Source organism: Camellia sinensis, chromosome 7 (genome assembly GCF_055761805.1).
Source record: "Camellia sinensis isolate YWXY chromosome 7, ASM5576180v1, whole genome shotgun sequence".
Classification (NCBI taxonomy): domain Eukaryota; kingdom Viridiplantae; phylum Streptophyta; class Magnoliopsida; order Ericales; family Theaceae; genus Camellia; species Camellia sinensis.
In genome coordinates, this window is record NC_138967.1 from 53,999,443 (window position 1) to 54,023,769 (window position 24,327).

General features: G+C 39.7%; 1 protein-coding gene and 1 long non-coding RNA gene across 3 annotated transcripts; both read left to right on the top strand.

Annotated features, from left to right (window-relative positions):
* The first annotated feature begins 252 nt into the window (after positions 1-252).
* Positions 253-2,159, top strand: LOC145794656 (uncharacterized). Its single transcript, XR_014334591.1, has 2 exons — positions 253-528; positions 1,885-2,159. It is a non-coding gene; the product is annotated as an uncharacterized LOC145794656 (long non-coding RNA).
* A 2,185-nt stretch (positions 2,160-4,344) lies between these two features.
* Positions 4,345-12,008, top strand: LOC145794657 (phosphatidylinositol 4-phosphate 5-kinase 1-like). 2 transcript variants are annotated; one of them, XR_014334592.1, is made up of 3 exons: positions 4,345-4,512; positions 5,428-5,592; positions 11,715-12,001. XR_014334592.1 is itself a non-coding variant. In XM_082877062.1 (3 exons), the coding sequence occupies exons 1-3, from the start codon at positions 5,246-5,248 to the stop codon at positions 11,725-11,727; spliced, it is 237 nt and encodes a 78-aa protein (XP_082733188.1). In that variant the 5' UTR covers positions 5,156-5,245; the 3' UTR covers positions 11,728-12,008. The 2 variants fall into 2 exon arrangements, 1 of the variants encoding a protein (XP_082733188.1); XM_082877062.1 differs by lacking the exon at positions 4,345-4,512 and adding an exon at positions 5,156-5,304 and having other exon boundaries at positions 11,715-12,008.
* The last annotated feature ends 12,319 nt before the right edge of the window (positions 12,009-24,327 follow it).

The following is a 24,327-nucleotide window of genomic DNA, read 5'->3' on the forward strand; positions in this document are numbered from 1 at the left end:
CCATCAAACGAAATATATTTTGTGGTGAGAAAATATTATATTCTTTTTGTCATTAATGATGTTGAAATATACTTTTAATTGATATATATATATATATATATATATATATATGTATATGTATAGATAGATATTTGTATTGATTTGAAAAGAAAAGAAAAGAAAAGAAAAAAAAAAAAACAATTTTGAAAGCAACACGTGGGCCCTCTCTCTTCTCCTCCCTTATTTCCTTTCTTCTTCTTTTCTTCTTGGCAGGCAGAACACTTTCCCTATTTGTCTTCTTTCTCTCTCTTTGGTCTCTCCCTCTCTCTCTCTCTCTCTCGGCTCTCGATTCTCTCTCTTTGAATTTTTTTTTTTGGTTACATTTATCATATAAAATCTTTGATCTACCAAAATCTTTTAGGTTTTAGACCATAGTTCTTAAGATCAAAGTGAAGAGCTTGGTGAGAGCAACATTTTGATCGGTGGAGATCAAAATTCGGCAAAGTCGAAAATTAGGGTTTTTGCTTGTTTCCTCTTCTAACATTTGAGGTAGGGATTTTCTAAACATTGTGTATGCGTTTTAGCTTTATTATGTGTTATTTTGATAGTGTGATATTTGAAAAGATTAGGGTTTTATTAATAGTATATTAAATGTATAAAACGAGGGAAGTTCTCAATTTTTTTTTTTTTATTTATTTATTTTTTAAAATCCATTGCTAGTTGTGTTTGGTTTATGAATGACTCATGGATGTTGAAGAATGTATGTTGTGCTATTTTTATTTTATTTTTGAGAAACTCGCAAATTTTAATAAAACCTAGAAATTTAAATGTTAAGATTTAGATTTTTGGGATGAGTTTGTGAAAAGCTTACAAGAGTTAAAAATATATATTTATTTGAACAAATGAGAATTTGAAAGTGGATGTTTATAGGGATGAGATTGATGAGAATGTTGTTGGACATATTGAAAACTATTGAGGTTTCTTTTGAAAATTGTTAAATTTGAAAATATTGAACTTTTGAGAAAGATGAGAATATTTGTCATGTTGAGGTATTGAGAATTGTTGAAAGAAACTATGTTATTTTTTGCATTATGATAATTCTTGATGAATTCTTGAGTTTGAATAAAAATGGAAGATTGATAATTTTTTTTAAAGAATATTCTAATTCTTGATTGAGTTGGGAAAGAGGAGATTGAACATGTGATTATTACTCCTATGTTGAAATGATTGAAAATATGAGATTATGAGTTATGTTTGTTCCTTGAAATTTATATTTTGTATAGAGATAATTGTTTTGGCAACCGTGGAACCGTGGTGGGTTGTATTGATTATTATAGAAGTTGCATGTGAAATAGGTAAATTGAAATATTTTCAAATTCATGCACGGCATTGAACATTTCAATCTAATGATTAAATTCTCGCATTGGATTTGAGAAATTGGTTTTGTTTCAAATTGATTCTTTGGGAATATTTGAAATGTGTTGAGTTATGGGGTAATTACGTTTGGTAAGTTAGGATAGGGGGTGTAGTTTGATGTTGGTTAAGTTGGCCTGAAAGTCCAGGGTGAAAGACTGAAAACACGCATAGAGGAGATACCACTGCCCTTTCCGTGAGAGACCGGTAAAGTGGGGATTTGGTAGTGCTAGATATGCCTACTTGCAGACACCAGCTTAGGGATTACCAGTGTCGTATTTACCGCCCCTTGTTCCATGAAATGGATGATTGAATTGGTTATGCTTTTAAACAAATGCATGGCATGAGAATTTCGAAATGAGAAAACCTATGATTTTTGGCATTGGCATCTCATATGCATTGCACCTCATGATATTGTTAAACTGCATGCACTTTATTTAGATTATCTCTGTTGGGCTTTATGCTCATCCCTTAACGGAAACCATTTTTCAGGTGATTATGGTGTGCCTCCACCAAAGTGAAGGCGTGGAGGATCTTTTGGAGCACAAGGCTCAATTATTTATTTGTTTTGTTTTCTTTGCAAGCTAAGGGCTATCTATTTATGAGTTTGAAAACTATTTTGTTGCAACCGGGCAAAGCCTTGGAATTTGTAGCCGTTAAGGCATAAATTTGTATTTTATTGTTTTAATTTGTTATTATCACATGCTATAAACTCAAATCTTAAGGAGGACGAATGTATAAATGCAAGTGGTCTCTCTTTTGCGAAATCTCATGTTGGATATCATAAATAGAAAAATGGTGATTTAGTATGAATGTCGACTATTGAAATGTCAATATTTTTGGGGGCGTTACATTTTCTCATAAATTTCTAAGCTTACATTACAAACTGACCATGGCTAGTACATTTTTTTAGTTATCTTAAAAAAAAAAAATGGAAGAGTTTTTTTAGTTATCTTCAAAGTCTATCTCCTATATCTAATTCTTTGGCAAATTATTTGAAGAGTTTTTTTTTTTTTAGTTGGTGATCTAATTGGAGTGGTGCTATTAGGTTTGTGCTCCTCGGTTCACTTTAGGACCACCTAATTGATTGAAACCTTTAAATTTATAGGATCCGTAGGTAAGTTAATTTATTTAAAAAATTAAATTAATTGAATATTGATAATTACATGATAGTATCACATTTATTTTATAAAATTGAACAACAAAATTTATCTAGGGGAATCACCATTGGAGAGGAACTCAACACTTAAGAATTTCAGTGATAGATAACATTAGACGAAGCAAAATGCTACCTATAATCTTATTCCTCATATCTTTTTCTCACTACAAAACTCAAGCAAGCAAGCAGGTTTTATACGTATTTATGAATATAAAGGCCAAGGGCCTATTACTTTGTGTTTAAGAGTGAGAAACTAAAATAAAAAAATATAATTATATATAACATTACTCTTAGATAAAACTACCAAAACTACATACATATGCATGTGTTTCTTAAAATATTTGCAGGCCAATGCCCCTCCTAATTCCCCTCTCCTTGTGCCCTTATCAGGTGTGATATTTAGTTCAAATCTTATCATTGTGTCTAGGAAGCAGGATACGAGATAATACGATAAGGATATGACTATAGAACAGAACTTAAAAAAATATGAAACTAATACGATTAGGATATGTTTTTTAAAAAATAAATAAATTATTTTTTAAAAATTATTAATAGTGAATTACACATAAAATCAAGAATGTTAAAAAATCATATTGTAATTTTATAATGCAAAATATTAACATTTAAGAATTAGATATTAATTTACGATAGTAGCTTGCTAACTTCTTAATTTTGAATAGATCTTGCACATATTTCATTTCAATATTTAATATGTTTGTATTATAATAAAAAATAATTTACAACTTGTCCCTGCATTTTTCCTTTTTCCACATCCACATCATTTTGTAATGTGAAATTATTACAGTCTGGCATCTTGAAAAACAAACACACATCGGCAGGTATTAACCCAACAAAAACTTTTTGCACGCACGGTCGACGATATCATGAAACCGAAACAGAGGTTGCAAATTAATTACGGCATTCATATCCCCGTAACAACAAATTAACAATATTGGCGTGTCCATCCCCCTGACAAGATCAACACGTGCTTCATGAGGACCACAATAAACCATACAACAAATGAAATGACATACACAACACACAATCCACCACAACCCAAAACAATGCAGCACATACCATCCCATTTTATGACATTATACAAAACCACCCACCAACAATACATACAAACCCCCTACTGATGTAAAACAAGGATATGGATGAAGTGCAATGTGACATACATATATAACTGCACTGTAACTGAAAACCAGAGTAGGACATACCTTCGTAACAGTGGCGTCTCAACGTCGAAAATACAATTTTTGTAATCAACAACACACACTACAACAAAAATAGTCTTTAGAGACGAAAACTAATGACGAAAAAAAATTTTGTCACGAAATACGTATCTTTTAATGACGAAAATCATATTTCGCCTCCAAATGTACCATTTTTGGAGACAAAAATAAAATTTCGTCACCAATATAAATCACAATAAAAAAAAATAGGTGACGAAATTATTTTTCGTCATTATTTATATTTTTTTTGTCACCAAATATCTTCCCGCTAATATTTTCGGAGGGTGCCAAAATTTTGAGACTTTTAGTGACGAAAAAATTGGTCACCAATTATAAAATTATTAATGACGAATATATTTTTGTCACCAATAATTTTTAATATTTTAATATCATTTAGTGACAAAATGATTTTTGTGGCCAATATTTCTATCTTTGGTGAAGAAATAATTTTGTCACCAATAAATAATTTAGTCACTAAATATTTTAGGAGGGAAATAAAAAGTTTTGGCGCCTCAAACACACACAATAGTTTCTTGGTTCAAACCTATTTCTCACACACACACACACACGTTATACTCGGTTCAAACCTATTTCCCTCACCGCCGCTGCTACCACTGCATCAACCCACCGCCGACAGCGCCGTTGGTTTCTCCTACCCTTGCTGCCGATCGTTAGCCCCTCCTTTCCTTACCGCCGCTGCTGTGCCGATCGGAGAACACCATCGCTGTTAGTCTCTCTCTCTCTCTCTCTCTCTCTCTCTCTCTCTCTCTCGATGCTCCCTCTGATGTATTTTTCTAATGTATATGCTCTGTATACATATGAAATATGCTCCATATACATATAAAATATGCTCTGTATAATGCTCTGTATACAAATTCGATGTTCCAATTGGAAACCCAAAATAAAAAAAAAAAAAACCTAATGGAAATCTGTTTTGAATTGGATTTCTCCTAGGTACAAACAATGATGTGCCTGCTGGATTATCAATAGATAGGCAATTGATGCTTTAATTTTTTATATATTAAGTTTAATATAGTTTTTAAAGAAATTAGAAATCTATTAGGAGTAGATTATCAATATAGAAGAGTAATTAGAAATCTATTTAAAAGGAGCAGATTATCATATTAAGTTTATATATACTCAATACTAAGTTTGAATCTGGGTAAGGGGGTTTTGATTTGGGCTAATGGGAATCGATATGAAGGGAATTGGGAAGATGGTGTTCCTAAAGGAAATGGGGTTTTTGCTTGGCCTGATGGGAGTTCTTATACTGGGATTTTTAGTGATAATTTGCATAATCGGCAGCCTGAGCAGCCGTGTTTCGTGTTGCCGCCGTCCAGGAAGAGATGGGGTTGGGGTTAGGGTTGGGAGTGAGTCTTCTTGTGGAGGAGCTCCTGCTGGGCAGTAGAGGAAGAGTCCTTGTTGGTATGAAGGCTTTGATGTCAAGAAACAAGGGCAGATGATATCCGAGGGACATAAGAATTATGAATTGATGCTTAATCTCCAACTGGGTATCAGGTTGATTATTGGATTGGATTCTTTTGCTTTTGCTTTTTCATCTGTTGCATCTGTTGACGTTATTTGGGTATTGGGTTTTTGTTGGTTGGTTTTGTGTTTTGTGAAATTCTTATTGATTTGTAGATACTCTGTTGGGAAGAATGCGTCCATTACACGGGCGCTTAAACCAGCGGATTTTGATCCCAAGGAGAAGTTCTGGACTAGGTTTCCAACTGAAGGATCGAAATGCACGCCGCCACACCAGTCAGTGGACTTCAGATGGAAGGACTACTGTCCCATGGTGTTTAGGTATATACTCTATAAGAAATTCAACTAAGCATGTTGTAGGTTTTTTTTCCCGGATTTTGATTTGAAATTGATTTGGTTTAGTTATTTTTTGGATTGCCAAATTTTGGAAGATTGAACTCTCATTATTTCATCAACATCATTGTGATAATTGCATTGTTGGATATTTAGACATCTTAGGGAAATGTTAGGAATAGATCCTGTGAATTACATGCTGGCTATTTGCGGAAGCGATGCCCTTAGGGAACTGTCCTCTCCTGGCAAGAGTGGATGTTTGTTCTACCTAACACAAGATGATTGATTTATGATCAAAACTGTGAAGAAATTTGAAGTTAAGGTTAGTTGTCCATACCCAACATGTCATTTAACCAATATCTGAAATACAGAGATGATAGAGCACTCAAATATAGAGATTGAGATTGGTTGTTCTTAATTTAACAAAACATTTGAATCTGGGTTTATTAGAAACTTAATATAGATTTGCATCTGGGTTCATGACATAATTTCCATATGATCTATGTACTCTTAATCATTACTTATAAATCATATGGAAATTATGTCATTTGTAAATTTGATTATAAGAAATAACATAACTCAATACTATAAGGATCGTAACTTAACTCAATATATTATGTTTCTATGCTAATTTAGTAGAAATTTCTTCTTCAACTAAGATAGTGAACTATGCACGTAAAAGCTTGAGAAATATCACAAACACTGAAATATGCACGTGGCTCCCAATTAGGAAACTACTTTGACATTTGCACTATTCCAACATGTAGGCATGAAACTAAGTCGAAAACTATTCCAACATGTAGGCATGAAACTAGTCGAAAAAATATGCAACAGCCACAAGACGACTCGGGAAACACATCAACCACCTCGGGACGGACCAATGTGAGTTGTAGAAACTTACGGAACTAGCACGGGACTCCCGGTTTGAAAACTAAGTCTAAAAATGCACTTTTTCCACACTTAAGCTTGAAAATAGGCTTTCGGGGGCCAAAATCGTGCAACAGCCACGAGACGGCCCGGGAAACACCTCAGACACCTCGGGACGGACCAATGTGAGTCGTGGAAACTTACGGAACTAGCACGGGACTCTCGGTTTGAAAACTAAGTCCAAAAATGCACTTTTTCACACTTAAGCTTGAAAATAGGCCTCGGGGGCCAAAATCGTGCAACAGCTACGAGACAGCCTGGGAAACATCTCAAACACCTCGGGATAGACCAATGTGAGTTGTAGAAACTTACGGAACTAGTACGGGACTCACGGTTTAAAAACTAAGTCCAAAAATGCACTTTTCCACACTAAAGCTTGAAAATAGGCTTTCGGGGGCCAAAATTGTGCAACAGCTATGAGACGGCCCGGGAAACACCTCAAACACCTCAGGACTGACCAATGTGAGTTGTGAAAACTTACGGAACTAGCACGAGACTCTCGGTTTGAAAACTAAGTCCAACAATGCACTTTTTCACACTTAAGCTTGAAAATAAGCCTCGGGGGCCAAAATCGTGCAACAGTCACGAGACAGCCTAGGAAACACCTCAAACACCTCGGGATAGACCAATGTGAGTTGTGGAAACTTACGGAACTAGCACGGGACTCCCGATTTGAAAACTAAGTCCAAAAATGCACTTTTCCACACTTAAGCTTCAAAAATAGGCCTTCGGGGGCCAAAATCGTGCAACAGCCACGAGACGGCCCGGGAAACACCTCAAACACCTCGGGACGGACCAATGTGAGTTGTAAAAACTTACGGAACTAGCACGGGACTCCCGGTTTGAAATCTAAGTCCAAAAATGCACTTTTTCCACACTTAAGCTTAAAGATAGAGGCCTTCGAGGGCCCAAAATCGTGAAATAGGCACGAGACGGCCTGGGAAACACCTCAAACACCTCGGGAGGGACCAATGTGAGTTGTGGAAACTTACGGAAGTAGCACGAGATTCCCGGTTTGAAAATTAAGTCCAAAAATGCACTTTTTCACACTTAAACTTCAAAAATAGGCCATTGGAGGCCAAAATCGTGCAACAGCTAGGAGACGGCTTGGGGAACACTTCAAACACCTCAGGATGGACCAATGTAAGTTGTGAAAACTTACGGAACTAGCACGAGACTCCCGGTTTAAAAACTAAGTCCAAAATTGCACTTATTCACACTTAAGCTTCAAAATAGGCCACCGGAGGCTAAAATTATGCAACAGTCACATGACGGCCTGGGGAACACCTCAAACACCTCGGGAGGGACCAATGTGAGTTGTGGAAACTAACGGAACTAGCACGGGACTCCCGGTTTGAAAACTAAGTCCAAAAATGTATTTTTTTACACTTAAGCTTGAAAATAGGCCTTCGGGGGCCAAAATCGTGCAACAGGCACGAGACGGCCCGGGAAACACCTCAAACACCTCGGGATAGACCAATGTGAGTTGTGAAAATTTACGGAACTAGCACGTGACTCCCGGTTTGAAAACTAAGTCCAAAAATGCACTTTTCCACACTTAAGATTCAAAAATAGGCCTTCGGGGGCCAAAATCGTGCAACAGCCACGAGACGGCCCGGGAAACAGCTCAAACACCTCGAGATGGACCAATGTGAGTTGTGGAAATTTACGGAACTAGCATGGGACTCCCGGTTTGAAAACTAAGTCCAAAAATGCACTTTTTCACACTTAAGTTTGAAATAGGCCTTTGGGGGCCAAAATCATGCAACAGCCATGAGATGGCCCGAGAAACACCTCAAACACCTCGGGATGGACCAATGTGAGTTACGGAAACTTACGGAACTAGCACGGGACTCCCGGTTTGAAAACTAAGTCCAAAATTGCACTTATTCACACTTAAGCTTCAAAATAGGCCACCGGAGGCTAAAATCATGCAACAGTCACGTGACGGCCCGGGGAACACCTCAAACACCTCGGCAGAGACCAATGTGAGTTGTGGAAACTAACGGAACTAGCACGAGACTCCCGGTTTGAAAACTAAGTCCCAAAATGTAATTTTTTACACTAAAGCTTGAAAATAGGCATTCGGGGGCCAAAATCGTGCAACAGCCACGAGACGGCTTGGGAAACACCTCAAACACCTCGGGATGGACCAATGTGAGTTGTGGAAATTTACCGAACTAGCACGTGACTCTCGGTTTGAAAACTAAGTCCAAAAATGCACTTTTCCACACTTAAGCTTGAAAAATAGGCCTTTGGGGGCCAAAATCGTGCAACATCCACGAGACGGCTCGGGAAACACCTCAAACACCTTGGGATAAACAAATGTGAGTTGTGAAAACTTACGGAACTAGCACGGGACTCCCGGTTTGAAAACTAAGTCCAAAAATGCACTTTTTCACACTTAAGCTTGAAAATAGGCCTTCGGTGGCCAAAATCATGTAACAGCCATGAGACGGCCCGGGAAACACCTCAAACACCTCGGGATGGACCAATGTGAGTTGTGGAAACTTACAGAACTAGCACGGGACTCCCGGTTTGAATACTATGTCCAAAAATGTACTTTTTCACACTTAAGCTTAAAGATAGGCCTTCGGGGGGCCAAAATCGTGCAACAGGCACGAGATGGCCTGGGAAACACCTCAAACACCTCGGGAGGGACCAATGTGAGTTGTGCAAACTTACGGAAGTAGCACGAGATTCCCCGTTTGAAAACTAAGTCCAAAAATGCACTTATTCACACTTAAGCTTCAAAATAGGCCACCGGAGGCTAAAATCATGCAACAGTCACGTGACGGCCCGGGGAACACCTCAAACACCTCGGCAGAGACCAATGTGAGTTGTGGAAACTAACGGAACTAGCACGAGACTCCCGATTTGAAAACTAAGTCCCAAAATGTAATTTTTTACACTAAAGCTTGAAAATAGCCTTCGGGGGCCAAAATCGTGCAACTGCCACGAGACGGCTCGGGAAACACCTCAAACACCTCGGGATGGACCAATGTGAGTTGTGGAAATTTACGGAACTAGCACGTGACTCCCGGTTTGAAAACTAAGTCCAAAAATGCACTTTTCCACACTTAAGCTTCAAAAATAGGCCTTCGGGGGCCAAAATCGTGCAACAGCCACGAGACGGCTCGGGAAACACCTCAAACACCTTGGGATAAACAAATGTGAATTGTGAAAACTTACGGAACTAGCACGGGACTCCCGGTTTGAAAACTAAGTCCAAAAATGCACTTTTTCACACTTAAACTTGAAAATAGGCCTTCGGTGGCCAAAATCATGTAGCAGCCATGAGACGGCCCGGGAAACACCTCAAACACCTCGGGATGGACCAATGTGAGTTGTGGAAACTTACAGAACTAGCACGGGACTCCCGGTTTGAAAACTATGTCCAAAAATGTACTTTTTCACACTTAAGCTTAAAGATAGGCCTTCGGGGGGCCAAAATCGTGCAACAGGCACGAGATGGCCTGGGAAACACCTCAAACACCTCGGGAGGGACTAATGTGAGTTGTGAAAACTTATGGAAGTAGCACGAGATTCCCCGTTTGAAAACTAAGTCCAAAAATGCACTTATTCACACTTAAGCTTCAAAATAGGCCACCGGAGGCTAAAATCATGCAACAGTCACGTGACGGCCCGGGGAACACCTCAAACACCTCGGCAGAGACCAATGTGAGTTGTGGAAACTAACGGAACTAGCACGAGACTCCCGGTTTGAAAAGTAAGTCCCAAAATGTAATTTTTTACACTAAAGCTTGAAAATAGGCCTTCGGGGGCAAAAATCGTGCAACAGCCACGAGACGGCCCGGGAAACACCTCAAACACCTCGGGATGGACCAATGTGAGTTGTGGAAATTTACGGAACTAGCACGTGACTCCCGGTTTGAAAACTAAGTCTAAAAATGCACTTTTCCACACTTAAGGTTCAAAAATAGGCCTTCGGGGGCCAAAATCGTGCAACAGCCACGAGACGGCCCGGGAAACACCTCAAACACCTCAGGACTGACCAATGTGAGTTGTGAAAATTTACGGAACTAGCACGTGACTCCCGGTTTGAAAACTAAGTCCAAAAATGCACTTTTCCACACTTAAGCTTCAAAAATAGGCCTTCGGGGGCCAAAATCGTGCAACAGCCACGAGACGGCCCGGGAAACAGCTCAAACACCTCGAGATGGACCAATGTGAGTTGTGGAAATTTACGGAACTAGCATGGGACTCCCGGTTTGAATACTAAGTCCAAAAATGCACTTTTTCACACTTAAGTTTGAAATAGGCCTTTGGGGGCCAAAATCATGCAACAGCCATGAGATGGCCCGGGAAACACCTCAAACACCTCGGGATGGACCAATGTGAGTTACGGAAACTTACGGAACTAGCACGGGACTCCCGGTTTGAAAACTAAGTCCAAAATTGCACTTATTCACACTTAAGCTTCAAAATAGGCCACCGGAGGCTAAAATCATGCAACAGTCACGTGACGGCCTAGGGAACACCTCAAACACCTCGGCAGAGACCAATGTGAGTTGTGGAAACTAACGGAACTAGCACGAGACTCCCGGTTTGAAAACTAAGTCCCAAAATGTAATTTTTTACACTAAAGCTTGAAAATAGGCCTTCGGGGGCCAAAATCGTGCAACAGCCACGAGACGGCCCGGGAAACACCTCAAACACCTCGGGATGGACCAATGTGAGTTGTGGAAATTTACGGAACTAGCACGTGACTCCCGGTTTGAAAACTAAGTCTAAAAATGCACTTTTCCACACTTAAGGTTCAAAAATAGGCCTTCGGGGGCCAAAATCGTGCAACAGCCACGAGACGGCCCGGGAAACCCCTCAAACACCTCGGGATAAACAAATGTGAGTTGTGAAAACTTACGAAACTAGCGCGGGACTCCCAGTTTGAAAACTAAGTCTAAAAATGCACTTTTTCACACTTAAGCTTGAAAATAGGCCTTCAGGGGCCAAAATCAAGCAACAGCCATGAGACGGCCCGGGAAACACCTCAAACACCTCGGGTTGGACCAATGTAAGTTACGGAAATTTACGGAACTAGCACGGGACTCCCGGTTTGAAAACTATGTCCAAAAATGCATGTTAAATTGTATATGTTATGGATAAGATAATAATTGTCTAATTAACATTTTTCTTTTTTTTTGTGTTTCATTTTTTTGCAGATTCGAGATTTGATATGGACGTGTTTGGTAATTTGGAGGGCAGATGGTAGCTCATTTTGTGTTTTTGCTCATATTATCTTTCATGTATTTTGGTTGTGTTGTAAATTTTATATTTTTGTTGGTATTACGGGGCATGTTTGGTAATCCGCCCTTGATATTTTATTTTTGTTGATATTAGTGGACATGTTTTTTTTTTTTTGATATTAGGAGATGTGTTTGGTAATTTGCATACGGTTGATATTATATTTTTGTGGATATTAGTAGACATTTTTTGTGGATATTAGGAGACATGTTTATTATCCGCATACAGTTCATAATTGTGGATAGTGCTAAAATTCGATTGTGATGTTTATGAAAATGAATAGATTTTTGTATTGATTTGTAATAGATATTTTATTGAACAGGTTATTAAAATGCGCAGGGAATTGTTATTGAAAAGAAAAAAATTTGGAAGAAAATAGTACCCTCATTTTCAAAATTTTTAATTTTTATTAGTGACAAAATAAAAAATGTCGCTATTAGTTCTCAAAAACATGACGAATAATTTTGTCACTAATGATATAGTACGAAACAAATAATTTCGTTACATTTGCTGAATATTTCGTCGCTAAATTGAAATATTTGGTGACAAAATGTTTTTTGTCATTGAATAATTTTCTTTTTCGCTCATTTTAGTGACGAATTTTTTTGTCACATTAATCCATATCATTGGTGAGGAAAACTTTCGTCACTAAAATATATTTGGTGACGAAATATTTCGTCGCAAAAAACAATTAAAATAAAATATTATTTAGTTTTGGTGACGAAATTGGTGTTTTAGAGGACAAAAAATTCAACATTGGAGACGAAACATTTCGTCACCAAAAATGAAAAATAGGCGACGAAACTATTTTTCGTCACCAGGTACTTTTTGTGACGACGTATAGGCCACGAACGTGGTGACAAATTTTTTTCGTCACAGATCACTTTAGTGACGAAATTTTGATGTTTGGAGACAAAATCAGTCTGTCACCAATGGCTTTTTTTGTTGTAGTGACAGCCGTCCCAGCCACCCACAATGAGACGACAGAAAACCCTAACTGAAATGACTAAAGCATATGTAAATATAACATTCAAATTCCCAAATTTGATCTCTAACGCATGTACACAGCCGTAATCCCACAAACCATGTTTTTAATCAAACAAAAAGGGTATAATAGTCCACTCAGTAATGCCAAACATAGAAAATAGGATCAGAAAGGAACAAATATCCCACTAGTAGGACTTACCGGAACAAAAGTATAAAGTTGGGACTGATTGGTATAACAGTCTGTCATATAGGATCTATTGGTAAATATTCCAAAATTATACTCCAATATTAACATTAAATTAATATTAAATTCAAAATATTTCAGATTTTTTATCAAATTATGTTTGGGTCTTTTATCAAATTTGCAACGCTCTCAAAATAATACAAGATAAACCCACATTCTTGACATGCATAGACATAAGAGGATAAAGCATATTTCTATTTATCAGAGTATTCATTACAAAAGTATGATATGTTGACATCAAAAGTAAATTGCCCTACGGGCTTACACCTTTCCAAGCCAACACTTGGTTACAAAGAAGAAAGTACTAACTCAAAACGCAAAATAAGCCCTTGGCTTGATTTACACACAAAATAATTAGAAAAAGGAAGCCTTCAGCTTCGACAACCACCCAAGCTACATCCTTGGAGGTGGCATATCACCTGGACCTGAAAATGATGTCCCATATACGGTGAGCCAACGGCCAGTAGGGATATGCTAAACATAATATGAGCAATAACTAAAACATTAGCGTTTTGATAAATGTTTTACTCATATAAACCAACATACAACATAATCCAGATCCATGACAAGTATGTCCATGATCCTTTCCAATATCAACAATTTAAATGAGATTATAACTCATAATAAAACACTTCCATACTTCACAATTCTCATGAGATAACAACTCATATTAAAACACTTCATACTTCATAAATGATACATAGATTTGTTGTATCAATGGAGTCCATCCCCTATCTCCTCCCAAATAAAATCCGATTTAGGAGTCCATTCCCTATCTCCTCCCAAACCGTGGAGTACATACCCTATCTCCTCCCACATAATACAATGTATATAAACAATTATCTTATACATGATCAATCAATACACAAATTCGATGTATTATTCCAACTGTCATATTCAATGACGTATTCAACCGATTAGTTTTATTTCACCTAATCATAATGCAGTGTCTACAACAATCAATAAGCTCATTTCAAGATCCAAGATATACATATATTGGTCAAAATAGCAAAACCCCTCTTTATTCAAGTTGAAACCCTAACACCCAAAATCACCCAACTTCAACATTAAATCAAAATGACCAAAAGTTTATGTCAAAGATCATAAAAATGAGTAGTTATCCCTACCTCAAATGGAGAGACCAAATGGAGAAGATGAAGGATTTCAAAGGTGCTCCAAACCTAATAATTTTTTAATCAAAATGAAGAGCAAGCCATCCCTTCCTCTTCCTTTCAAGATTTCTCTTTTGTTCTCCTTCCTCTCCTTTAGTCGAATGTGTGTGTGTGAGAGTCCTACTAGTGTTTGCCATGCTAGGGAATGGTGATATTTATAGGCAAATCTGGTGTAACATGGCATAGAAGCCCACTGGTTAGAATTGAAAAGTCAAGTTAGGATTTATTGGTTCATTAAAGCCCACTAATAAATACTAGTTGGATTATGAAAAGACACTAGTTGGATTATGAAAAGACACTAGTTGTCATTAAATGAACACTAATAAGGATATTAAATGAACCACTAATAAGGATATTAAATGAACAAGTTTGTCATAAAAGCCTACTAATTGGAATTTGAAAGGACAAGTTTGAATATGAATGGACCATTATGAAAATTTAATGGACACTAACCCTTGGTTTCCAACCACAATCAACTTGTTTTCCCAAACACACCTAACCTGTTTCAAACCTGCCCAACACGACCCAAGACTCATATACAAAGAGTAAACGATGAAAATAGGAATAAGACAACAACACATCCACGGAACCGAGTTCGAAATACAATTAAACAATGAAGGGAAAACCGGGATCGCTATAAAATTACTATAGATAACCGTTAGATTTATAAGTATGCATGAATATCGGACGACTAGCTGGATGTTTGGCCGATTGTCTCCCGGTCGACCACTTCCTTGCAAAATTTGTTTTAGGACTTTGGAAATTTTACATTGGTCAGTCGACTAGCCGGACATACTCCAGTCGTCCTCCTAGTCGACCGATGGTTTGATGAAATCTCAGATTACTCCATTGGAACACACGATATCAAATGAAACTTTTATTTAAATTTTTATTCAAAATTAATATAAAAAAATAAAATAGAGTAATCGGTAGAGATATTCTTAGTTCATCTCCAATTGGCAAATGTTATAATAGTATGGTCAAAACTATAATTTGACAATCTATATAATAGTAAATTGTCAAATTATAAAAATAATATTCCAATGGTTACAGGCTATGTTGACAAATTTTAACTAATTTTCCCTTCAATTTTATAGGTGATATTTAGATATAGGCTTTAAGTATTTTTTTATTGTTTATATTTTTGTCTTTTTTGATATAGCGATCTCGATTTTCCCTCTATTGTTTATTGTATTCCAGACTCGGTTCTGTGGATGTATGTTGTTTTATTCTTGTTTCCATCCTTTGATTCTTTGTATTTGAGTCTTGCGGTGTGTTGGGCATGTTCGAAACTGGTTGGTTGGGTGTTGGAACAAATGGTTGCTGTCCAATTTTTGGTCTCTTCGCTCGAACGAGGACTTTGTCGCTCGAACGAGGACTTTGTCGCTCGAGCGAGCCTTGTGTTCTTCCTTCTTCGCTCGACCGAGGGTTTGTACGCTTGAGCGAGTATTGTGGGTCTTCAGGTTTTCTTTTCAGATGCAGCTTTGGCTCGACCGAGATTTTCTTCGCTCGAGCGATGTAACGCCCTCAAAATAATACATATAAACCCACATTCTTGACATCCATAAACTTAAGAGAATAAAGCATATTTCCATTCATCAGAGTAATAAATACAAAATTATTACATGTTGACAATAAAAGTAAATGCCCTACGGGCTTTACAACTTTCCAAGTCAACACTTGGGTTCAACAAAAGAAGAGTTCTAACTCTTTATAGAAATTAAGCCCTTGGCTTGAATTTACAAGTAATACACAAAAAGATAACAACAAAAGTTCTTCAGCCTCTAAGCCTCCCAAGCTACGTCCTTGGAGGTGGCATATCACCTGAACCTGAAAATGATGTCCCATATAGGGTGGGCCAAAGCCCAGCAGAGATATACTAAACCAGATATGAGCAATAACTAAAACATTAGCATTTGATAAATGGTGAACACTTATAAACCAACTTACAACATAATCCAGTACCATGACGAATATATACATGTTTCATTCCACTTTCCTTTACTTAACCAATTCAATTCATAAACATGGCTCAGAACCTGGCCAAACAATTAAATGAGACTACATCCCACATTAAAACACTTCCTCTATTCACAATTCAAATGAGACTACAACTCATGTCAAAAACACTTCCAATACTTCAATTATCTATGTTATGCAAACGCAATTAGAATTTCGGGACTTTTACCCTGGACACTCCGGCCAACTTAATTATCAATGGAATCCATCCCCTATCTCCTCCCAAACAGGTTCGAGAGTCCATCCCCTATCTCCTCCCAAACAACATACATATACAATGTACTTAACAAATATCATATACAATGATCAATCAATACACATATTCGATGTATTATTCCAGCCGTCATATTCAATGACATATTCCACATGATTAGTTTCAATTTTCCCTAATCAACATACAGTGTCTACAACAATCAAGACTATCCTCCACCGATAGCCCAAAACAATTATTTCTAAACAGATAATAAATTTATCAAACAGATAAAATATCAACATTGTCCATAGCTGAGTGATAAATTAATCCAACTACACCATTTAATCTCAATTCCATCTAATTTCATGATTCCCAACTCAATTTCATATTTCCACAATTACTACATTAATTATACAAATTAATGAGTTACATTCAAGTTAGACATGTTGCCCCTTTTTCTCAAACCTTAACCCTAAGGCTCAATTTCATAAATTTCACACCAACAACCCCATTTTCCAAGGTCTCACATACACATAGAGTTCAATACTTGAAAACCCCTCTTTTGTAATTTCAAATTCCAAAACCCTAACTTCCCAAAATCATCACAACTCACCATTTATACAAAATGACAAACATCTATGTTAAAACTCATAACAAGGAGTAATTTATCCCTACCTCAAGCTTAGAAGGGGGAAGAAGGAAGAAAAACCCAAAAGTCGATAGAGGAGAAACCAAGCTTTGCTCCAATCAAAATGAAGCCCTCGACAAGCTCTACACTTTATCTCAAAAGAGCAAGGTGAGTAGAGGTCTTCAAACAAGTAGATCTAAGGATCTTTGAGTGAAAAGTGCCTTTTGAGAGAGAGAGAAGGTGTTTTACGGTTTAGAGAGGAAAGGGAAGAAAAAGTAAGAGAAAAGGTCAAGTGAGGGCCTTTATATAGTACTAGGTCAAAAATAGATATAAGCCCCAAAGTCAACTCAAAATATCTAGTCAAAATATCCCCAAAACGTAGGTCCAAACCGTGAGAAAAATCTGGGAAAAAGTCGCAGGTGTCGACCCTTCACAACATAGGTGTCGACGCCCAAGAAGAAATCTGGAACACTACGTGTGACTGCACTGCAGGTGTCGACCCTTCCCTAGGCTGGTGTGGACACCAAAATGCAGTGGGTAATTTCAGAACAAGGGTCTATCCTTCCACAGATTGGTGTCGACCCTTGCAGCCAACCAAAAGGAGAAGGTGTCGACACCACCAAGACCGGTGTCGACCCCAGAACATGATTTTCAAGTTTCCAAACAACTTTTCAACGCGACCAAGCGTGGACGAGCAATCCTAACAAGTTTAAATCAATTTGTACACCTCCAAAACTAAGGTACAACAACACCAAAGATTCCCAAAATAAAATAAAGGGTTCAAATACATTTACCAAAAGCTTTAAAGGGCTCAAGTGCTACAAGCGAGCTCAGTCTGGTGTGTCTCTTCGCTCGAGCGAGCGGTCCTTCGCTCGAGCGTGCGTCTGCTTCTCTTTTGGACCTGAAGGTTGTGTTTCTTGGCTCGAGTGAGCTTTCTTGCGCTCGAGTGAGCAAGGACTATGTTTTGAGTTTCTTCGCTCGAGCGAGGACTCCTGGGCTCGAGTGTGCTTCTGGGTTGCAGACCTGAAGCTTCGTGTTGTTCGCTCGAGCGAGGTTTGTATGTGTCTGGTGTAGACGTCCCCGAACGCCCCGGGAGGGTGAGTCCCGTTCTGTTCATTTTGGGGTCACTATAGCTCGGACTTGATTAGTTTGTCATGGTTCTTAATGTTGAACCAAAGAGTCCAAATCCGGCAAATCGTTTTGAGAAACAGATTTTTTGAAAAGAAGTGCCAAACATGGACTGCTTTGCCAGATACAGAGTCGCCACCTAAATATTTTTTTTGGGGGAATTTAGGAAACCCTGACTCGGTGCCGAAGGCCACATGTCCGTCATCACCGGAGTTATCTCGGCTCGGGAGCTAGGGTACGATTGGGGAAGGTCAGCTACGAGCACCCCCTCTCGCCTGATCCGAAGATCGGCCTCTACTAACCATGATATCCGTTTTTGAAAACGTTATGTGTTCTTAAACCAATTATTAGCCTAGCGTTACTATATTATGCACACAGCAAACAAGTATAGACTAGATTGCCTAATTTGGAAATAAGCATTGCATATCCGTTTGTCTTAAAAAAGGTACTTTGGAATTTGCAACTCGCAAGTAGGCTAAAATACGGATTTCAACGAGTTTTTCCAACTCAAACAATCCAACCTTCACCCACAGGAATTCAAACAGTTTATAACACATAAGCATCTAGCCACATGGTAAGCATACTGTCATGATAGCATTCACACGCATGCGATGATGCTAAAGCATAAATACTTACATCGTACTCCGTGCCAAAACAATAAACTCGTTAGCAAACATGCGTGATCCTAGTTCATGTCTGTAGACACCCCATTTTTGACCGTCCTTAAGACTTGGACGTCACCATTTGAACACTCGGTGATCATCCATGTTTGTGTTCGTTTGGAGTTCCCGAAGGTCTCGGCTACGCGCCCTGCCTCAGGATCTCCGAACTTGACTGTTTAGTGTCTGGTTTTGCACCAAACACTTGTGTTTTGCCTTGGAGGGGCAGGGAATGCTTTGTGAGGCATCCCTACACACCACCGGCAGTGGCTAGAGGTCACCGGCTATTTTTTGCTGCCATTGGCACTCCTTGTTGCCGGTCGGCACTCATTTTTTCCAAAATGGCATTTTTGGCCGGCCGACTACTGTGCATCTACTTTTGCAGATATTTTATCACAGCTGTCTTGCTTTTGGCTCCCCTTCATACACGTGTATGGAGGGATCTCTCTCTTTAGAAGCTTGTCTTGTAAGCTTTACAAGACAAAAGGCTCTATAAGAGAGAGTCTTCCCTCTTGGCCTTAAGGGTTAGACACTTGAGACACTTTAGATATTTTTAGACAGCCATTTTTAGGGTTTTGAGTTCCAGGGTTAGAATCCATACACTTTCTATCTCTATATCTCCCTCTTGTGTGTGTTAAATTGTGTTTGTGTCTTACTATTGCACACAAACACATAGTGTTTCACCTTCACTTAGCTACTGAGGTTCTAAGAGGTTGGTTTTGAATTTTTGGAGCTGCTTTCAACCAAAAAGGGGCTGTTGGAGCATCATTGTTGAAGGGGTCTTCAAGGGTAAGAAACTAGCCCCTTTATTCCCCATTTTTACATTGCTTTTCTACCTATCTTAAAATTGTTTTTGAGCTTACTGTATAATACAAAAAAGTTCTGTTTTTTAGCCCTCTTGATTGTTCATTAAGAGTGTTTTGTGTTTTGGAGGTGTTTGACCCCTCTTAGGCCTTGAAAGGCCCCATTTTGTGCTATTTTTGAGTGAGTTTCGAGACTTTGGTGTTTGGGCCTCTTCACCACTGAAATCTTGAGGGATTTCAGTGGCTGAGATGGTGCCTTGAAGTCTCCAAAAGGGGAGGGCCACCCCCTCTCCTTGTTGTCCTTGAAAGGGACCCTTTTTGGCTTCTTGGGAGAGCATCATGTTAGAGTGTGTATTGATCATGTCTTGGCTATTTTCCATGATTATTATGCCATGATATAACCTTTTTGTGTGTTGGTTTTGGTACACCATGCATGCTTAGCATACCTGCCATGTAATGCCATGTTATTGCCTTAATATGCCTTAGGTTGTTAGCCTTTATTCTAGCATGTTTTAGGCTTAGCCTTGTGAAGGTTTTGTGCTCATTTTGCCATGTTTAAGGTCTGTCCTAGGTTGTTTGGGTCGGATTTGGCATGCTTAGTATAGCCCCTTTGCATTTCGGCTTGTTGGCCTTAAGTGTATGAATGTATAGCATGACATTCTTCCATTGATTTAGTGGTTTGGAACTATCCACCATGTCATTTCAGTCCCCTTTGCATGCCTATATGTTTGCCTTGGATGTCTCCTTAATGCTTTGAAAGCTTGTGTAGCATGTTCCATGTTTTGGCCATTGTACATGCCTTTGAATTTGAGCCACTTAGATGCCAACTAGGGGGTCCCCTTTGCATGGTCTAGGTCTGCCTTGAACCTATTTTAAGTCCTCTTAGCCTTGCAAGGCTTGGTTGGCTTGGTCATGGTTCAAGCCTCTTTGACTTGCTTCAAGCACTTAGGCAATTTAATGCATGCTTAGTCTATTTTGTTTGCTTGGTTTGGCACCATCTCAACATGATTTTCAATGCTTAATGCATGTCATTGATCCATGTTTATATCCTCTTAAGTGTGCTTGAGAATTGCTCTTTAATGCTTAAGTGTTGGTCCTTGTGTGCATGCATGTTTGCATGTCATTTAGCCCTCATTTCCTAGCACCTTGGCCATTGTTTTTGGGCCTAATTAGAGCTGCCCAAATCATGTTTAAGTCCATCATTCGCTTGCTTGCATGTTTACCTTGCATGTTCGTTTGCATGCTTGCATGTACATTTTGCATTCACATGTTTCATGCCTAGCCAACATGCTTAGGTCGCATTGCATGCATGCTTGGCCTCTTGATTATCCATGATTGAGGTTGAGTTCCTCATTTGTTTGTTAGTTTGCATCGTATTTTGAAATCAATATGCATAAATTGGTCCCTTGGGCCATCACGCATGGAAATACGCGATTGGTGGTCCGAGAACCAAGAAGCATGTCCCTTTGACTCACTCACATGATAAGGAGCATGTTTGGTGCATACATTGCTTGAATTGTATTGCCATGCTCTGCCTTGCCCTCTGTTGCTGTCAATTGCAGATTCTGTAGGAGCTTTCTGCCGACCGGCAGTGCTAAGTGCCGACAGGCAATCCTCTCTCTGCCGATATCTTCACCAATGGCCGGTGATCACATGCCACTGCCGGTGGGCATTCTACCCAGCCGATGGCATTCCCCAGTATCCAGAAAAGCAATCCTGAGGTTTTGGTAGCCTCCAGAGGAGTAAAGAAAGGAAAATAGAGGCAGCGTATGCATGGCAGTGCACTTCCGAGCAAGACCCGAGCATACATTGCATTGGGCTCTCTTCCCGAGGCAGTTTACTATTTTTCCTAGCTTAGTTAGTTTGTTAGCTGATTAGGCAATTTGTAATATTTAATTAGCTTGCGTAGTTAATTAATTTGTATTATTTATTTGGTCCCTCCGGGCGAGGGCAAATCTGTAATAAGTGTGTGCGACTGGTGTGTATGTCTTCCAATCCCCACTTCTTTCTTCCCTTTTATTTACCTGCTTATGATGGTAGATTAGGGCATGTTTAATTTAGCATACCTTATGCAATGCATGCGTGCATTCCTACATTTGTCTCGCATGCACCGGGCTCGGTACATCATTCTAACTGCATTTGTATTTCAATCCCAAATTGAATACGTGCATTAATTGGTTGCATTTCACATGCCATGTTTAGGTTAGCCGAGCCTACTCTAATTGCATCTTGCATGTGCTGCATTAGTCAACTTGACATGAAGTAGGATCACACATGTTTGCTAACTAGTTTATTGTTTCGGCACGGAGTACGATGTAAGTATTTATGCTTTAGCATCTCGCATGCGTGTGAATGTTAACCTGATAGCATGCTTACCATGTGGCTAGATGCTTATGTGTTATAAATTGTTTGAATGCCTGTGGGTGAAGGTTGGATTGTTTGAGTTGGAAAAACTCGTTGAAATCCGTATTTTAGCCTACTTGCGAGTAGCAAATTCCAAAGTACTTTTTTTAAGACAAACGGATATGCAATGCTTATTTCCAAATTAGGCAATCTAGTCTATATTTGTTTGTTGCGCGCATAACATAGTAACGCTAGGCTAATAATTGGTTTAAGAACACATAACGTTTTCAAAAACGGATATCATGCTTAGTAGAGACCGATCTTCGGATCGGGCGAGAGGGGGTGCTCATAGCTGACCTTCCCCAATCGTACCCTAGCTCCCGAGCCGAGGCAACTCTGGTGATGACGGACATGTGGGCTTCAGCACTGAGTCAGGGTTTCCTAAATTCCCCATAAAATATATTTAGGTGGCGACTCTGTATCTGGCAAAGCAGTCCATGTTTGGCACTTCTTTTCAAAAATCTGTTTCTCAAAACGATTTGCCAGATTTGGACTCTTTGGTTCAGATTAAGAACCGTGACAATTTGAGAGTCCGAGCTGTAGTGACCCCACAAATGAACAGAACTGGAGCTCACCCTCCCGGGGCGTTCGAGGACGTGCTACAGTTTCTAACGACTCTGCTGGGGATTTAGAGAGCTTGACTCGAACTCGTGATATCCTATTTTGACTTCGTTTATGTGTCTCTTTGCATTGCATTTGCATTGGTGCGCCTAGGACACTGTGTTTGACATCTGCCATTCCTGAACGGTTTTCCAGAGGCTTGTCTTGTCAAGGCATGACCATAAGGCTGACCGGTTATGGGCTCTGACAGTATGGGAACACAAACCCCGGTTTTACCGGGGCACCCTTTTTTGACCATTCGACCTAGTGCATACTCGGATCCATAGTGACCATTCCAAGTTAGGACAGGCTGCTTACCCGATGTTAGGTTGTTTGAAAACTGCTGCATGCATAGCGAAACCCTAGCTCCTGACAAAATAGGACAGGGAAACCCTACCCCAACATAGGGGTGTTTTGGCTCTCTTTACTTGCTATGTGCTTTTAGAGTGTTGCTCTACAGGAAAGTACATATCAGTTTGCAAGTTTGAGTATCAGACCTGAGGACACCAGTATCAGTGTCAGTTATGAGAATTAGTTATCTGCGGGTATCAGGTTCAGTTTTGGGGACAGTAATTTCTGGGAACAGTGATCAGCAGTAGAGTACAGTTGTTTAGCTACACCCGTGTTTGATCTGTTTGGGCTGAAATGCTGTTTGTTTCTCCTTTCAGTTCAAGAGTGTCCAGAGAATTGGTATAGAATAGCCAGTGCTCCCCCTCGCTGAGGCAGGACTTACGATGACACAGAATTCGGAAGAGATCGTGATTATGATGGCTGCATTGGAGCAGGGGGTCACTCTGCAAGGTGAGACCAATACTGATATGCCACATCCACCCAGGTCGCCTGTTGCGCACCCGGTTTGGGCCCCCCAACTATACCAGGCTCGCGAGCCTACTACATTCGAACTAATGGGGATGATAGGTGATCTCCAGAGGTCTGTGGAGGATCTCGCCTACGGAATGTCAACTTCACCTCCAGCCGCACCATATGCCGGGAGTTTTGTACCCCAGGAGCCCCCGCTGTTGGGGCGAATTGTGATCGAACTTAGCCAACCGGAGATGGCCTCCAGCTGAGGCCAGAGGAAAAGACAAAATGAAGGCAGATGTCGATCCTATTGAACAACTGCTATGGGCAGTCGAGGCTTTGAAAGCCGGGGGGATGAACAAGTAACAGATATCCGCAGTTGTGGCAAAAAATGTAGAGGATGCTTTTCCCACTCCACCTGAGGGTAGTTCAAGCCAGTCAGAAAATCGGGATAGGCCCCGTCATTCCAGAATAGTTCCTCCTGTTCCCGCCCCCGCACCTGGGAAAGATCAGAAAGCTAAGGCGGCGTCTGCCGACCCTTTCGCTTGTGCGGCTAGTAAGAGCGCTCAGACTCCGAAGTACCTGCCCCGGGGGCACAGGACCTTTCATGCTCTCTACATGCCTCTGTCCAAGGCACTTCAGATCCTTGCGGAGAGGGGACACCTTAAACCCTTGGAGCCTCGGCCTCTCCCGAAGAATCTCCCTGCCACGCATGATGCTGCTCAGTACTGCGCGTACCACCAGCAGATAGGCCATGCTACCGACAATTGTTTCCGCCTCCGTCATGAGGTGCAAGACTTGATTGACAACGAGGTTATCCTCCCGCCCACCTCAGCCAAGTCCGTTACCACCCAGTTATTGGATTTTGTGGACACAGATACTGCAAGTATGTAA

What these genes read in the sequence shown, in the direction of transcription:
- LOC145794657 (XM_082877062.1), top strand. Translation starts at nt 5,246, where the DNA reads ATGATATCCGAGGGACATAAGAATTATGAATTGATGCTTAATCTCCAA. An exon ending in AATCTCCAACTGGGTATCAG is followed by an intron (nt 5,305 to 5,427) that starts GTTGATTATTGG and finishes ATTGATTTGTAG; the next exon opens with ATACTCTGTTGGGAAGAATG.